Source organism: Amyelois transitella, chromosome 7 (assembly GCF_032362555.1).
Source record: "Amyelois transitella isolate CPQ chromosome 7, ilAmyTran1.1, whole genome shotgun sequence".
NCBI classification, from domain to species: Eukaryota; Metazoa; Arthropoda; class Insecta; order Lepidoptera; family Pyralidae; genus Amyelois; species Amyelois transitella.
In genome coordinates this window covers 10,087,903-10,106,164 of record NC_083510.1, presented here as the reverse complement: position 1 = coordinate 10,106,164, position 18,262 = coordinate 10,087,903, and the positions used below count along the sequence as shown (strand labels likewise).

Below are 18,262 nucleotides of genomic sequence, written 5' to 3'. Positions count from 1 at the left end.
TTAAATTTCTCATTATGCCCTGGCCAGGATTCGAACCCGGGACCTCCGGTGGCACACACAAGCGCATTACCGTTGCATCACAGAGGCAGTCAAATATAAATAGGTATAATTTTTGCATTCCCCGTGATTTTCCACAAATTAATAGCTCTGCTACTGACAGTCGGGTTTATCTCTGCGACAAATTCCAACAAAATCAGTTCAGTAGTTCACGACTTATTATACTAACAAAAATACATACAATCGTTTCTCTTTGTAATATAATTTTAAATAATATGTTACGTTAATGAACAATGTTATTATTATATTTTGTTTTTATATATTATTTTTGTTTCCTGTCATTGTGTTATACCCATGATTATGGGAATCCATCAGGACGATAACTAACTCACATAAACCTCATTCGAGCTCTGAAGAACTTCTAGAAATAGGTACTCCTCCTCTTAACTCAGTCAACAAAATAAATTCATACTTCTCGGGTGTCGGTGAAACTTTGGCTAAAAAGATCCCTCCTCCTCTCCCTACTAGCCCCTCAACTACTCTACCAATATGGACTAAATCCCTTGTTATCAATTATACAGACGAAGATGAGATTATGAAATTGATTGACTCCTTGAAAGATGACACTGCGATGGGATGGGATAATATTCCTTCTTCTTTTATCAAAAAACACAAAAGTAAGCTTACTCCTGCAATAGTACACATATGCAATCTTTCTATAGAACACGGTGTCTTTCCCAATGTTTTTAAAACTGCACTAGTTTATCCTATACATAAAGCAGGCAAAAAAGATCAAATGGAAAACTACCGTCCCATCTCTATACTACCCGCACTTTCAAAAATTCTAGAACGCATTCTAAATAAACGTCTCATACATTATCTCGAGAAAAATAATCTATTATCTGAGAATCAATTTGGCTTTCGCACGGGCCGATCAACTTCCCAAGCGGTCGATACTTTAACCTCTCTTATTACTGATGCTTTGGACTCGGGTCAAAAATGCCTCACTGTCTACCTAGACTTCGCCAAGGCTTTTGATACACTCTCGATACCACGTCTTTTATCGAAATTAGAAGCCTTGGGTGTTCGTGGTACTCAACTCAATCTACTTCGTAGCTACCTCACCGACCGTAGACAACTTGTCAAAATTGGTCCCCATCTCAGTTCTGATTGTCCCCTACATTTTGGTGTCCCCCAGGGCAGCATATTGGGCCCTAGCCTTTTTTTAGTATACATAAATGACCTTACAAACCTTCAGCTTGTGAATGGTAACGTACTGTCATTTGCTGATGACACTGCACTTGTCTTCATTGGAGATAGTTGGCCCGAAGTATTTAAATCCGCACAGTTAGGCTTAAATAGAGTTAATCAATGGCTTGCAGAGAACATTCTAACACTTAACACCACAAAGTCATCATACATGATCTATAGTATGAGAAATATTAATCTCCCGAGTACAGGCACTCATAAGATAATTTCACATAACTTCTCGTCCCCACTTTGCGAGTCCTTAGCTTGTGGTTGCCCAGCTTTGGAGAGAGTGTCCACGGTTAAATACTTAGGTGTTACAATTGACTCTAATATGACCTTTCAACAACATATTTCTCTATTATCTTCTCGAGTGAGAAAATTGATATATATTTTTAAACTACTTCGCCCTGTAGCCGATATGAAAGTTCTAAAAATGACCTATAAGGCTCTATGCCAATCCATTATCACATACTGCATAACCTCTTGGGGCGGAGCTGCTGTCACTAATCTTATAACACTCGAAAGAGCTCAAAGAGCAGTCCTCAAAGTAAGTGCATTTAAACCTTTTCGATACCCAACATCTGACCTATATAATGAATGGCAGGTACTTACCGTGAGACAACTATTTATTTTGGACACTGTTTTGAAGTTTCACTCAACATTAACTTATCATCCTGATATTTTGGGCCGTAACAACAGACTTAAACTCTCTTTTCCAAAATATAATACTATGTTTTCCAATCGATTCTTTGGCTTTGTAGGGCATTTTCTATACAAAAACCTCAATGCAAAACTTTCTATTGTCGCATTGACCAAATTTTCATGCAAAAAAATTGTTACAAACTGGCTTCTACATTGTTCTTATGAAGAAACAGAGAATATGCTTCATCCTTTAGTTTGACTACTCCTTACTTTCGACGATTTCTCTTGGAATCTAAGTGTTAAAGAATTTTTATTATTCAAATATAGTTATAAGTATGTACATAGCGTAGCCTTGTGTATAATGTCTGGCTTCTGCATTCAGTAGTAATGCCGATCTTACTGATGCCAAGACCTAACGTCTTAGGGCTGAATGCAGGGGTTATCACGCAAAACTTGTTTGTAATTATTGTACCATTTCGTAGATTTAATACCTATGTGCCATATTCCGTGGGGGGGGGGGACCTGGTGACCTGCTATACAGGTGTTTTTGACGCCTAGTGTTGGCACCAGATCTCCACATCTAAATTGATTATTTTATATGGTATTATTACTCGTATTATCTTAAAACCCTAGAACTTATCTCCTTCAATGTTACTTAAACTTAACTAGTATTAAGATTTTGATTTCTATTGGTATCCACGTCAATTTTGTTGTGGAGTGAATAAAGATATTTTTATTTTATTTATTTTTTTTTTTCATGAAGTACTAAGAATGAAAGTAAGGTTATGTACTTGTAAATTCAAGTATATAAGATCAATTATATAATTACCTCATTCAGTAAAAAATAGGCACATTAATTCAGTGCAGTACCATGAGTCAATATGGCTTAGGTTTCACTAAATGCGGCGATCATACTGGAGTCGCTTCGTGTATAAACCTGACGCAAGAAGAAAGAAAAGAAGGATACCTCATCTAAAAGTTCTTCTTTCAACGGTATCCAGTCTTTTTCAATGTATCTTTTTACGAGGTAGAGAAAGCCAGCAGTAATCCCACTACTACTACCAAATATAGAAACCGAATCATGGGAGGAGTGCGCAGCACTCGCGTTTGCTCTCTATCTGCGCATCATTTCTTGACCCCCTACAAAATCTTTGTCTTTTAGTTTTGTGTTACTCACCCCCTGTTCTAAGGGATCCTGTTCCCTGTTCTGACGATACACGGTAGCCATATTATTGCCGAATGGTTGCCCAGATCTGTTAACATGAAGACCGCCAAAAACACAGTGACTTGCCGCTTTTTCCTTAATTATCTAGTTCCTTTGATAACTAGGTATGTACTGTTTATTGTAAATGTGTAAATTTCTATGCAGTAAAGATATTACAATTTTTTTAAATAAAAGAAAAAAAACTTTTGTCTTTTTTTTTATTTAAAGAGACTTAAATACCACTTTCACCTTTGAGTGAATAATGGAATTAAAATTCAGAAAGTGACAGATTCCGACTCCGTTACCCAAAAAGAAGGATTTCGAAGCCTTTTCTTCGTTTGATTTTTACAATCCGCATAGGAAAAGAAACAGAATATCTAACAGAATATATTTTTTATGTGCGCAGCTTTTTTGTTTATTGATTTTCCTTTTTGTATTTTGGTTGACTGTAAGAAATTCCAATTTAGATAAATCCGCCATTATGTATTCGAATATATTTTTATAAATCCAATAACTGTTTTGTTTGTGTTTATTTCTTTTTATGTACTTACAATAAAGAATTTACAAACAAATAAACAATATCCACGGGATAGTGGTGTTGTAAGTGAATTAATTAAACACTTAGTTTGCCATGGTGTATTTTTTTTATTTTTTTAATGTCTTATGTAGGTACGTATATGTACTACAACAACACACAACAAAAAATTGTTATGTACAATAAAGTATAGCTGAGCGTGGCTTATCAGTCTTTTCAAGACTGTTGGCTCTGTCTACCCCACAAGGGATATAGACGTGACCATATGTATGTATGTATGTACAATAAAGTATTAACAAACAAACAAATAAATTTAAACGATATACAGTATGTGTGTACAATAGAATAAAGGGCATAATATTAAAAAAAAACACTATTTAATTATAATATTATAATTTGTAGATCTTTAATGAAAATAACAATACAGTGGCAAGGAAGCGAATGCTCTTTGTTATTACGGTTATTATTTAAAGATATTGATAATAATTTAATATTAATGTGTATATTTCCTTACAAAATAAATAATTAAATAACAATAAAGTTATTATTAAAGGTGGACATACAACAAACGTAGTTATTAAGCAACTTTTAGTTTTTTGGTTGATTTTAATTTCAGATATTCTTTGTACATATTGTACTCTATTCTCTATGAAGTAAAGAAGATAATTTAATATATTATGAAACAACCATTATCTAAATAACATCATTTATTAACTCTCATCTATTAACAATTCCCTCATTTCATTTCATCCACTTAGAACATATTTTTACTGTTTATAAAGGTGACCTTATCAAAATACAGTATTAGTAAAATGAGGAGAAAATAAACGATTTTCAGCCGCTGTGGTACGGTAGGTAGTTTAATTTTACCTTTAACCGTTTGTTTTGGTTTTAGTTCAATTTTCGGTATCAATGGAAAATATTTTTTTATATTTCAATCTTGGTATTTTTATTTATGTAATAAGCGAATTATTTAATATAATATTGTGATTTCAATAATGGAAACTTGATTTGGGTTTACATCTATTAGTTCTTTTTCGTTATATAATTAATTGAAATATTAAAACAACTTCACTTAAAAAATAAATGAAACATACAACTTTCATTGAATAAGCATCGAAATTTAAATAAGAGTTATTTCCTAACGCAATTAATCTACTGGCGTCTTTGGCACTTTTGATTTTCTGACGTATTTCCTGTGTTCATAAAACAGCCAGCTGAAATTAAAAAGAAAATTGATCAAGTACATTTTGCTATAAGTACATTATTATAATTAAAGTAGATATTTTTTTTTTATTATTATATTATATATATATATATATTGATGAGAACCTCCTCCTTTTTTAAGTCGGTTAAAAATGTTGTTTGCCGGGTGGTAGAATAGATTCAAAGCATATTATTCTGATCTTAAATTTTGCCAGATCCTTAGTTTGTAAAGTGTCCAGTCAGATTACAGAACTATAGAAATTTTGTGTGTGGATAATTTTTTATTACTTATTTTGAATGTGGTCTTTTGAGCTCGACTGCCATAAAGGGAAGACCGTGGCACTAATACAAAAAAAGAACAGAACCACTCCACTTCTTTCCTATATAGATGTCGTAAAAGACGACAAATGGATATACTTATAAACTTAGTATTCATCTTTGAGTCGCTGTCACTATTTGAATCTCAATTCTAACATTAAGCCAAATAGCTGAACGGTCTACTATCAGACTTTTCAAGACTGTTGACAATGTCTACCCCCCAAGTGATATAGATGTGATTATATGTATGCCAAAATCAGATACACCAGATACTTACAAGAACACTGCAACAGCAGGTATGGTCATCAGAGCACCCATGAGGAAGACGAACCCTGGCAGCGTCTCCATTGTAGCGGTGTACACTTGGGTGTACAATGGCACGTATAACAAGGGCATAAGGTTCTCTGTCAGGCCAAACAGCGAATTGATTTTCCCTGAAAATTTTAAAGGGCTCCTTTTATCTATAAGTTAACGGAAGGTGTTCAATCGATTAGGGAAAATACCCTGGGGAAATTGCACATTGCAGCCATTAAATTGAGATCATAATTTTTTATATGTGTTCTGTCTAAGGGAGCCGTACAGGTTATGTGAGTTTTGAACCCACCAAAACAACACGGTGCCAATGCCAACCGCATTTGTTCTGGGGGTTAGTAACTATGCTCCCGATGTGGTAACTGCTGCCACGACGGTCTGGACTCAACTGCTGTCTACGAAATAGCCAGCAGGTGGATTCCTCAGCCTCGATTCTATTTATATCGATATCTGCTTTGAGAAGGCACGCTGCGCATTAGCAGCGGAAAGCCGACCCTTAACTATAATTCAATCAAGATCGAATAGCATCATGTACTTTTCCATCAGGTTTTGAGATCAGAATGGAATCGTTTAGTGTAATAGTCTTCTTGTTAGGTACTCTCGGATCGTCATTAGAAGACTTAGCCTGCTCTTATAGGATGAAAATGCCAAGAAGATGATAAATTTCTGGTCAGGGACACTCGTAAATAAATGGAAAAAATAACAGTATATTTTGGTTGGTTGGTCTTCGAATAAACTTACCTAATTCATCTGGTTCTACTAGTTTAGAAACAATAGATCTCATAGCCAATAATGCTGTTCCATTTAGGATTTCCACAAGCGGGGCTGAAAAGTAAAACAATAAAAATAAATAAAAGAAATAATAATCGATAATCCGATCCGATGATCCGACAATCGATATGCAAGATATGAATTGTTAAAGAGGCAAAAATAGGTTTATTATCATTATCTAGGTGTCTCCTGATAAATTTTCTTAATGTTCTGTCATTGATTTTCAAAAAAATTTCTCTCTCATCTCTGCGTATTCCCGCAGAAGTGTTTCGGGGTCCGTCTTCCGACTTTTCTCTCTCCACTTGGTTCGGTTTTCAGCGTTCTCGGATTTCAATACATTGGTTTGCATATCATCTTTTGATTCTCGCTGGCGTGTATAATGATGATATCATCTTCATGATTTACAAAAAATTATAACATAATATTGTAGAAATTTACCCAAGAAATCCTTGATTTCAAAGATTTCACTGTAATGCCGTGTGGTTTCTGGCACCAATACAAAAAAGAATAGGACCACTTCATCTCTTTCCCATGGATGCCGTAAAAGGCGACAAAGGGATAGGCTTACAAACTTGAGATTCGTTTTTAGGCAATGGGCTAGCAACCTGTCACTATTTGAATCTCAATTCTATCATTAAGCCAAATAGCTGAACGTGGCCATTCAGTCTTTTCAAGACTGTTGGCTCTGTCTACCCCGCAAGGGATATTGACGTGACCATAAGTATGTATTTCACTGTATGCTTAAAGCATGAAAAGAAGTTTTAAAAAGAAAAAGTACCTATGAAGAAGATCCTTTCATTAGGAGCAAAGCAGTAGACGAATGAGGCAGCGATCTTGCTCAGTGTGGAGATGATGCCCAGGATGGAGTCGTGCCATTTGAGGTATTTGCTGAACACCGTGATGGAGAATATTGTACCTGGAAACAGGGAAATGTAGAACAATAAAATAAAAATAAAGAAGAGATTCTACAAAAAATGATACTAAAATTGAGTGAGACACTGTCTGCCAACTCTATCGGTGACCTAAAGAAATAAGCACGTGCAATAAGTTTTAAATGTAGATAATAATAAATATATAATACAATATGTAAAATTTTTGTTCAATATTTTTTTTATCAAATAGGCAATAATTTCGATTTATTCGAATCTCTTTTTTCAATCGATTTGATTTAAGAATCGTTTCTAAAAAGTTTTTTTTAATAGGTATAAATAATAATACTGGTTATTTTCTTCTACTGCTTCGAAACAAATGAATAGATGATGAAAATGTTAGAGAAAAATAGGAACTTACCGATTGTATGAGTGATGAAATTGTATGTCTGGAAGAGACTGAATTTAACTTCATCCCAGTTGAATCTATATCGCGTTGACATATACATGATCGATATTTCACCTGAAAAATAAAGCACGTCTTAATAATGTGTTTCAGGATAGTTTATGTACAACTAGCTATTATTACCTGCGAATTTAGCGCCGCCTAAAAAAGTATATAGATTTTTCGCTAATGCCACGGGACTTTAATTTACACTCACTCTTAATTTTATATTTACCTAATATTTCAAGAAAATGGTTCAGTCGATAATGCTTGATGACACAATAAACTTACTTTTGCATTTATAGTATTAGTTGGAATTGGAATTGACGGTAGAAAACTTTGACCAGCAGTCATGTCTTTCTGCACTATAAATTACACATTTGAATCTATACCTATCTCATGGTTAAAGGCGATTAAGGGAATAAGCATATTTATCTAGTGCGAACATGTTGGTAGACCAGTAATTGTGAAAGTCAATTACGAAAAACTGTAATTAACTTGAGGTTCTTCTTTAAGGTGATGGGGTAATAACTTGTCACTATGTGTATTAAACGTGGCCTTTCAGCCATTTTGAAACTATTGGCTCTGCCTATCCTGTAAGGGATAAAGAGGAGATACATATAGTTTTATGGAGCTGTGGAACATATTCTAGTGAATAAATAAAGGTTGTTACTTACCGTACATAGGCCCAAAGAGTATGGTAACAACGAGAAGAAGAATGCATAGTCTCAGTCGACGATTGTCCGGAGTCTTCTTCATGACGACTTGTACCGTGTTCTTGATGTTTGTGAAGTCGAAGAATGTGCGGAAGAAGTGACAGACTCCTTTACCGTCATGCTGGGAACAATATAAATACAATAAAATACATTACACATTTTTGATGGACTAGAGGAAATCCCGATTGGCATAAGTCCGCCTTTGATAAATTTATATTTTTATGAGCAATAAAGAGTTTACAAATAAACAATAATACATATGCATAAATCACTAGCACGTTTCTTTCCCGGAGGGGTAGGTAGAGACCACATTATTCCTTCATACTTTCGCTTTATCCTCATTTATAAGTCTTGTCATGGAAGCTTGTCGGTTTCGGGTAGTGTTGACCTTACTTTTGCTAGAACTTCTCTGATTTGATACAGAACAGAAGTTAAAACATAAACATAATAAATGTTATAACTTCTAAAATGTATTGATGCTTTTTAATTAGGCAAATTGATCAATAAAGTTACAAAGCCCTAGCAAACCATGATTTTTATTTTTGCTCACCATATATATAAGTAGTGATGTAAACCGACGCGTTTTGCGATAAATCTATACACGCGATGCCATAAGATAGATTGACATAATATGATAAGACTATAAGATAAGTTTTACAACAATAAAGAGGACCTATCTTATTTTAAGATATCTTATAATAATTTTACGTATTACTACTGATGTGAAATGATTAGAAACTACGTTTTACCCGCAACTTCGCTCGCGCGAATTTAATGCTTCTTTCGAAAGAATACAGATTTTTCGCAAACCATTGTTTTTTATGGGATGAAAGGTAACCATCAGCATTAAGGCAAAAAGCTGAACGTGGCTGAATCAGTCATTTCAAGACTGTTGGGTCCATCTACCTCGCAAGCAAATATAGACGTTATTATATGTTTGTATGTATTAAAGGTAACCTATGTACTTCTTCAGTCTCTTAATAATATAGTATATTTGAAATTTAAAGAAATTGTTTCGATATATCTATCGAACTCATGAAGAGGAAACAGACAAACAAACTTTTGCGTTTGTAATATTAGTTTGAAAACTTATGATATCGCGTCGCTTCGATTTAGAATAATCTTATTTTTCGAGATAAATGTGTGAGGGATTTGGAGTGTCCATCATATTTTAAAGATTATTTTTTAGATTATTAGAGTGTTGATATCTTTTAGACACCGATCAACAAACAGTTTGAATTGCATAATCAGAAGCACATTTGTTTATTTACGTATACTAACTATTTTTTTGTGTCTATATATTTTTTTTGACCCTTGGGTCCTTGAATAATTTATCTCAAGTAGAGCCGTGGCAAATATGAAGAAAAGAAAAAATGAAAGCATGTTATATCAAATAATAACTAATAACTAATATCATTATAAAATAAAAGTAAATCTGTTTATTCGTTAGGTGCTCATCACATTGAAAATAGTATTAATTTATTCCGCGTGAACTATGTCGCGGCTTAAAGGTAGTTTTACCTGATTAAAAATTTTATATGATAATATTTTACATCAAAAAAAAACTCTTTGGAAATGAGAATTACCATGATTGTGGATTATAAAAAAATATTCTAAATTAATTCACAGATAAAAAAAATTTTTATCAGTGCAAAAATTATCGTAGAATAATAAATGTCGGCTTCTATCAGACATGTGCCTAGTATAAATATCAATTAATTCCACACGAGACAGAGATATCCCGTAGTAACAATAGTATATAATGATATGGAAAATGGTACAAATAACAGAATTTACATGCTAAACTGGTAGTAAAAAAAATATAATAAGATTACAGCTGCTTTACTTCTCTCGTGTATTGTTAACTAGCGATCCGCTCTGGCTTCGCACGGGTAGCATTAATAGATATAAACCTTCTTAAAAAGTACAACTTTAGCGCAAATATAATACATACATACATATGGTCACGTCCATATCCCTTGCAGGGCAGACAGAGCCAACAGTCTCGAAAAGACTGAATGGCCACGTCCAGCTATTTGGCTTAGTGATAGAATTGAGATTCAAATAGTGACAGGTTGCTAGCCCATCGCCTAAAAAATCCCAAGTTTGTAAGCCTATTCCTTAGTCGCCTTTTACGACATCCATGGGAAAGAGATGGAGTGGTCCTATTCTTTTTTGTATTGGTGCCGGGAACCACACGGCACCTATGACAGAAAATAAGGGAATTTATAATATGTAGTGATAGTGAAGGCAATAGGTTTTCCCTTATAAACTTCAGATTCTAAAGGCGATGAGTTACCACAAAAATCTCAATTCCATCATTAAGCCATCCAGCGGAACGTGGTTTTTCGAATCTTTTGATTTTAGGGTCTGGTGACCCCGTAAGATATGAAGATTTGTATGATGAATGAATGGTAAAGTACCTTAAATTTTATATCAACGTACATTTGTAAGTTACATTTGTTATAAGTACTTACAACAAAAATTGTCGAATCATTTTTAATCATTAATTGTTGGTGTCTTTACCAAATGTTTCTACAACACGAATTATGTTTACTTGTCATTTTGGCAAAGCCTAAGTTTCAAAACGGTTGTATGTAAACAAATTGTAAAACAGGCTTTCGTACCATGAAATTTGTGTAAATTAAACAAAATAGGTATTACAAATTAAACAAAATCTCAGTATTTATACCTTCTTTTGTTGTGCAGTCCTCTTCGGATCTTTCACAACGAAAACATTATACAACAAATTCACGGACTGCAAACTAGCCGCCGTTGCGTAGCACCCGTAATATCCCAATTTCTTCAGCATTATCCCACTTAATCCCGTTCCGATAGGGAAGCTCACTGTCAGGCAAAAATGGACCAGTCCCATTCTAAAAGTGCGGTTTTCCACTGTCGTTATTGTACTTATGAATGCGAAAATTGTCAAAAAGGTAATACACCAACCACCAGAGAACGCTTCTATTATCGCTTCACTGAACACGAACGCTTTTAGTCCCATTTGATAGAAAAAATATGTGTGTATCATGCTGTTTATGCACACGAGTATGTTCCCTATGATCGGGATGATAACGAATATTTTCCTATGCCCCGTGATGTCTGACCAGGATCCTACAAATAATGACATCACACAGGGTATTGATGCAGTCAAATAAGTCTTCCAGGCCATAGCTGAAGCCAGTAACTTCTGAGTATCTCTTTCATATTGATTCTGACCTACTATATCTTGGCGTTTAAGTGATGAACATATTTCGTCAGTAAAATTCAAGTCTACTCTACACGCTTTCTCCAAGCTTAAATTCTGTGTTGTAATTATTGATATCATTGCTGATACTATAAACAATATCATAGTAGGTTCTAGAGTTACATTGTTAAACACGTGTGAACATTTCTCCCTGAAACTCTTTGGTTTTTCATTCACTTCTATTACTATTTCTTTAAGAGGATCCCTTTCTGTGAATTCTGGATCGTATTCCTCTTTTCCGTCCGTTTCTTTAGACATTTTGATTATAATTTCACTATAACACTTCACAAAATATATGCACTTAAACTTACACACTCTCAATATCAACACATTATTAACCTAATCAACTTCCTTAAAATAATGTCTGTTCACAGGAGATGTTTACTTAAAAATGAATTCGAAAGGTTTAATAATATCAGGGGATTATAAATATGGAGATTTAGTTGTCGATGCCGGGTAAAGATAATATAATAGGTACGCACTAAATTGTTCCGAAAGATAAACATAATAAAGATTAAAACATAAAAGGAAAAAACATTTAACCAAATTGAAAAGCTATTAGTATTAGTTAATTACTCTATTTATGTAAAAGTTGTTGTTATGTTTGACAAAATGTTTATAAGAACTGCATTGCAAATTCGAAACACTGCTTTGAGACGAAGATACAAAAATTTTGTGAATCCAACACCAGAAGTCTACAAATTGTCTCACATTTATTTATTAAGCCTAAACAAGAAACAGTATGTTCAAAATGTTAATCATGTCTAATTACATGTACAATGTACATTGATAATGAGAACAATGGATGGAGTGTCAATATTAAAGATTCGTTTGAACAGTATGTTATTTCCATTACTGACATCAAATATACATTTCACTCATATCTGTTATCCTTGATACCTTTGAGTGAACTTGATATACACCCTTTACAAGGTGGACATTACTTAAAGTGCATTTAAAATTGTAAGTGAGTTTGGGACAAATAGATTGAGCATGCGCATTATATAATATTATTTTGAGTACTTTAAACAGGAAAAAAAGCATGATCGAATGTCTATTGCTTAAATAAATTAATAATTTAATAATAATATATATAAATAATTTGCTTAAATTTTTAGCACTTAAGACTATTCTACCATTCTTTCGTTTTCTCGTAGATGTCGTAAAGTGTGACTAAGGGAATAGGCGCACATTCAACAAATGCAAGATTCTATGCTGGTCTTGTAGTGAAAAAAACACATATTATGTGCTAGATGCATCTCTTTCCGTTCAGATTGTAAAAGTCATTCAATAGAAAGGCTAATAAACAATTTGAATATCAATTCCATTAATTAGCGGAAAATGACTTTCCGAGTCTGTTGACTCTACTGCCACGTAAAGTATAAAGACGTGGTAATATTTATGTATGTATAAAAAGCCCCCATATAGATATGCGAGGTTTGCGAAGCGTCGATTCGTGGTCGAAAGTGGTCGATTCGTCAGTTGAATCACCTACAAGATTAAAAGCGGCAAAATGCTACGCGTTGGCTGTTGGCTCTGTCTACCCCGTAAGGGGAAAAACGTGATTAAATTTATATCTACACGTTAAATTTAACGCGCTGCAAACCAAGGTTAGAGCTTATATAGTTAGGGCTGGGCATGTAGGGTGTGAAACTTGGTTCTTAATTAAAGCTGATTACTTTTTGACAGTGCGAACTAAATGGTCTCGTCTTTACACGAATTCTTCTTTGCGGGATGAGTCTTTTTGCACACAACAATAAAATAAAAATGTTATGTTGGATTGCATATGTAGTTGGACAGTTAATTAAATTTATTTTATATCAACGAAAATACCGAATATTTTTTTCACAAAGCGAATACCTATATAAATTCAATATTTATTTTCGGATGGACTAGGGTTTCATAAAATATGTATTTATGAATAAAAATCAAACTCCGACGGTTTGAATTAAAAAAAATGTATCACACATACATAGCCCATACAAATCTAATGTAAAGAATTATCATTATACGCTAGCTTTTACCCGTAACTTCGCCCGCGCGAATAAAGCGCAACCTATAAAAGAATAAAGGTTTTTACGCAAATTCCACGGGAACTATAGTTCTTACCGGGATGAAACCCTACCCTTTGCCCTTCTCCAGACATTTATTGATATATACTGAATTTTTTTTAAATCATTTATTCAATAGATAATGATTGAAGTGACGACAAACATACGGTCTTCTAAGATTTTCATCCGTTCTTAATTATTTTTCAATGGGTCTAAGGGATAAACGGCACATTTCTATACAATTTTAATATACATACCTGTCTTTGTTGTTCACTTCTTGGCGGATCTTTTACCATGAAAAATGTGTACGCCAAATTCAATGTCTGCACTCCTGCCGATAGTCCAAAGCATCCGTAGTATCCAATATATCCCAGTAATATACCACTCGTGGATAATCCAATTGGAATCCCAACAGTCAAAGAGAAGTTAGCCAACCCCACCCTAAATGTCCTGCTTTCTATAGATGTTATTGCACATATGTACGCAAAAATAATAGTACCAAACACACAAATTCCTCCAGTAAGACCTTCGAGTACCGCACCCACGTACAAGAAGGTTTCCACATTTGTCACTGAATAAAAATAGACATTGATGATGTTATTGATACTTATTAAAAGTTGTCCAATCATAGGTATTGATATGAATACCTTTTTGTACCCAGTTTTGTCTGAATAAGCCGCGAGAAATACTGTTACAAGACAGGGCACTACAGCTGTTAAGTAAGTTTAAACGGCCAAAGCGTTTGATAGGATATTCTGTGTTTCTCTTTCGTAAGGATTGTGGTTATCTAACTCAGAGTTCATAAGTGAATCACAAATTTCATCGGAATATTGCAAGTTTACTCGGCATGCTTTTTCTAAAGCAAGGTTAGTTGTTGCCAAAGAGTTAATCGTTGTTGGAACTATGTATAAGAACAAACACGGTTCTATCGTTATGTTTTTTAACGCAAACATTAACTTTTCTCCGAAAGTTTCATTTTTTTTAATTTGTTCATGTCCATGTTGACCGTCTTCAATAAATTCTGGTTGTTTGCTCTCTTTTGTGTGTTTGTTTTTGTCTGTTGGTTCCATTGTTTGTTCAATTTAGACGTTTTGGTTCAAAATACTATTGGCAACTGTGTGATCTACTTGAGATGAATCGTTTATAACCATCTTGCTATCTGACAAAACGTAAGATTGGTTGCGATAAAGAATACGACTAAGAATGTTTTGTCTATGTACTCAATTGTCTTATCTGTTTTTTTTTTAATATAAAAATAATAAACATATGGAAACGTTGAAAGGATAATGCCTAATAAACGTCCCTCGAATAAACCGGCGATGTCATGGCAAAAGGTCAGGTCAAGAGTAATTTAAAGCAACGAGCTTACATGAAGTTATGAATGTGCAATAAAGCAAAAGATGTTAGCACGATAGTAATACAATAAAACCCTTTAGTTAACCACTTTTTTATATCTTCATTATTGTTATTGACTTGGCTAAAATGAATATAGCTGATTTAACACTTTCGCGTAACATTATTCTATTTATAAATAAAACAGGTATTATACGCGCACGTAACGTATCTATATTTTATCCGCACGTTTCGAAGGATGTTTTCAGTCGCTCGGTGACCACGGATCTTTGGAACATGATTCGTAACGTCCGAGATAAAATAAAGGTGCTTACGCGTTTGATACCTAAAGTATTTATAAATGGAATTTAAATAGTAGAAAATTAATATTTCGCTGAGTAGGTCTGGTATGATGAAAACTTTCATGAAGGAAAACAAGTTAACAGGCAGACATTTGTATCGGATGTACTGGATTCCAGGGTGAAGTGGAGCTTCTTGGAAAATATTCTATGATGCGGCTTTGTGATGTGGGTTTTCTTAAAATGTGTATGATTGCCTATCAGAAAAGGATTACGAGCCATACATGTTCTATTCGCCATCCGCTGCAATTATAAAAACGACGCTTTTTTTGCACGATTAATGACAAAAAGTTACTGAAGATATAAAAAATATCTATCAATTAGACATAAGAAGTAAACACATTAGATTACCTTCTTAGTCAAATTACTAAAGGCTTTTAAGATACAGTATCAAAATACAGTGTCTTTCTCATCGTTGACTCATCTTACTTTGACATAGCCGCGAATCATACATTGATATTAATACTATGATTGATACGATTAGATATAAGATGTGATGCAGCCGTAAATCTCTTGAAAGTTACCATAATCTGTGACATATGTGATCTTTTAGATATCATGACCTTATGAGTCAGTCAATGTTACTGAAGTCTGAGGTTTACAAGTTATTAAAAACGATTAACAGTATTTAAATTAGCGTAACTACGGCTCCACAATTTTTTAATTTTTAGCTGATGCTTGTTTCATTTCAACTCGTACGCCGAATTCTAGTCTTTATCTCTTACGGAGAAGACAAAGCCAATAATCTCAGAAATACTGAAAGGCCACATTCAACTGTATGGCTCAATTAAATGAGATACACGTTAATTCATTTTTTTTTGGGTTGATCTATTTTTCTGTAAAAATTATTTTCGTAATTAGTAGATAAGAAGTCGTTGATGTCATTATAAGAAAGTCACAAAATCAATCAATATAGTTTCAATTGTAATGTAAAAGCCAATCAAAGTCATTATCATCTATTTTTGACATGCTATGACCTAATTTAATGGCCGTGTTTTTCTTTTTATCACGATAAAAAAACTATATTATCTTTACCATAGATTACAATTCAAAATGTTTACGTGGTTCACACAATTAACAAATCGGCAAAGAAGCAGAATTTAGTTAAAAAGAAAACAAAATTCAGTGTATTGATATTAAACAAATAGAATCTGAATATATTAACAGAAGATAACCAAAATCTCCAAACCTAAAACTTGCTTGAAGACTTTTATCAGTAAATTGTCATAGATCAGTACATACAAAATTGAATCATTATTAAAGGTTAAAGTTTATTACAAAAAAAAAAAATTATACCAGCATCTGCAATAACAATTCTCCATTCATTAAAAATTAAAGTTTATTAGAAAAAGGCGTGTTAAGACTTAGGAGCAAGATTTTATCTTATTCATCTAAATGATATAAGATGATCTATCAAGTAAAAGTCAGAAAACTAGAGAATGAGCTACTGCATATCTTAAAAATCTTACCTTTTTTTGTTCTTCATTTCTAGGTGGGTCCTTCAACACCACGAGAGTATATAACAAGTTCAACATTTGCAAACCCGCCGACATTCCGTAGCAGCCGTAGTATCCAATACTTCGCAATAAAATACCACTCAATGACAACCCGACAGGAAAACCAACTGATAAACAAAAGTTCACTATTCCAACTCTAAAAGTCCTATTTTCAGCAGTCGTAATAGATGCTATAAATGCAAAAATTATAGTGCCAAACACACACATCCCTCCAGTAATACCATCGAGTACTGCTCCCACATATAAAAATGTCTGTAAATTTGTAACCGAAAAAAAATACACGTTAATAACACCGTTGATACATCCCAAGATTTGTCCGAACATAGGTAATGTTATAAATACTTTTCTGTAACCCGTTTGGTCCGAATAGCAACCAATGAAAAGGGTCAACAAACATGGTATTGCAGCGGTCATGTACGTTTTGACGGTTAAAGCGGACGAGAGAACTTTCTGTACTTCTCTTTCATATTGGTTCTGACTTTCCAACGTCTGGTTCATCAGCGAATCACATATATCAGTTGAATATTGGAGATTTACTCTACATGCTTTTTCTAAAGCGAGATTTTGTGAAGGAAGCCCCGTGATCACCATTGGAACTATGTAAAAAAATACAGAAGGCTCCACTGTTATGTTTTTAAACACATTTATTATCCATTCACCAACAGGTTTCTTCTTTTGTGTTCTTTTTCCATTTTCATGTAATGGATCGTCTTCTTTTGGTTCATTTTCTAAAGTTAGGTTAGTGTTGCTTTCTTGCAATTCCATTATTGTTTCGTTACTACAATTTGTATTTTAACAAAGCATATTGTCAACTGACTGATTAAAATGTGATTAAACATTTATACCATCGTGCTATCTGCGAAACGATTCACTCGATAGTACGTTCGTTATAAAGGAGACATCTAATTTTAGTATTTCGTTATGACCAGTTATGATTATTTAAATATTGATTATATATTTTGCTTAGAAAAAATATTTAAGAATTTGAGTAATCGAGAGCATGCTGTTTCATAATATGTGTTAAGAATATGAATCAGAAACTTCGTGTAGGAAATATAATTTCAGTTCAAGTCAAGTTCACTTAATAAGAGTGCGGTATTTTGTCAGTTTACATTGGTTCTCATGATTATTTCATATCAATCTTGCCTATGATATTTGTATCGAAACTGAAATACATTGAATTAATATAAATATTTTTTAATTAATATAAATTTACATTGAATTAATATAAATATTTTTTGTAATTTTTATATAAAATAATTTATTTTATAGGCAATGTATCAACTTCTTTATTCGCTTTCTATAACCTTCCTTAGTAAACATGTACATTTACAATATTAAAGTATTTCGTTATTAATCTTTCTCAAAAATATAAACCATTCATGCGAATGAGTTATGCTAATTTTAGATAGTGCATGAATAATGTATCGATAGATATAACATAATTACGTTTGATATGATTAGATACAAAACAGCTCAAAAAAAATATC

At 33.3% G+C, this 18,262-nt stretch overlaps 1 protein-coding gene across 2 annotated transcripts; it reads right to left on the bottom strand.

Annotated features, from left to right (window-relative positions):
* Positions 1–3,804: 3,804 nt before the first annotated feature.
* Positions 3,805–17,619, bottom strand: LOC106130234 (lysosomal proton-coupled steroid conjugate and bile acid symporter SLC46A3). Of its 2 annotated transcripts, none has more exons than XM_013329035.2 (7): positions 10,959–11,981; positions 8,228–8,387; positions 7,527–7,628; positions 7,015–7,152; positions 6,207–6,290; positions 5,431–5,587; positions 3,805–4,846 (listed from the first exon to the last, which is right to left on the bottom strand). In XM_013329035.2, the coding sequence occupies exons 1-7, from the start codon at positions 11,769–11,771 to the stop codon at positions 4,780–4,782; spliced, it is 1,521 nt and encodes a 506-aa protein (XP_013184489.2). In that variant the 5' UTR covers positions 11,772–11,981; the 3' UTR covers positions 3,805–4,779. The 2 variants fall into 2 exon arrangements, with proteins under 2 accessions (XP_013184489.2, XP_013184487.1); XM_013329033.2 differs by lacking the exon at positions 10,959–11,981 and adding an exon at positions 16,725–17,619 and having other exon boundaries at positions 3,806–4,846.
* Positions 17,620–18,262: the final 643 nt, after the last annotated feature.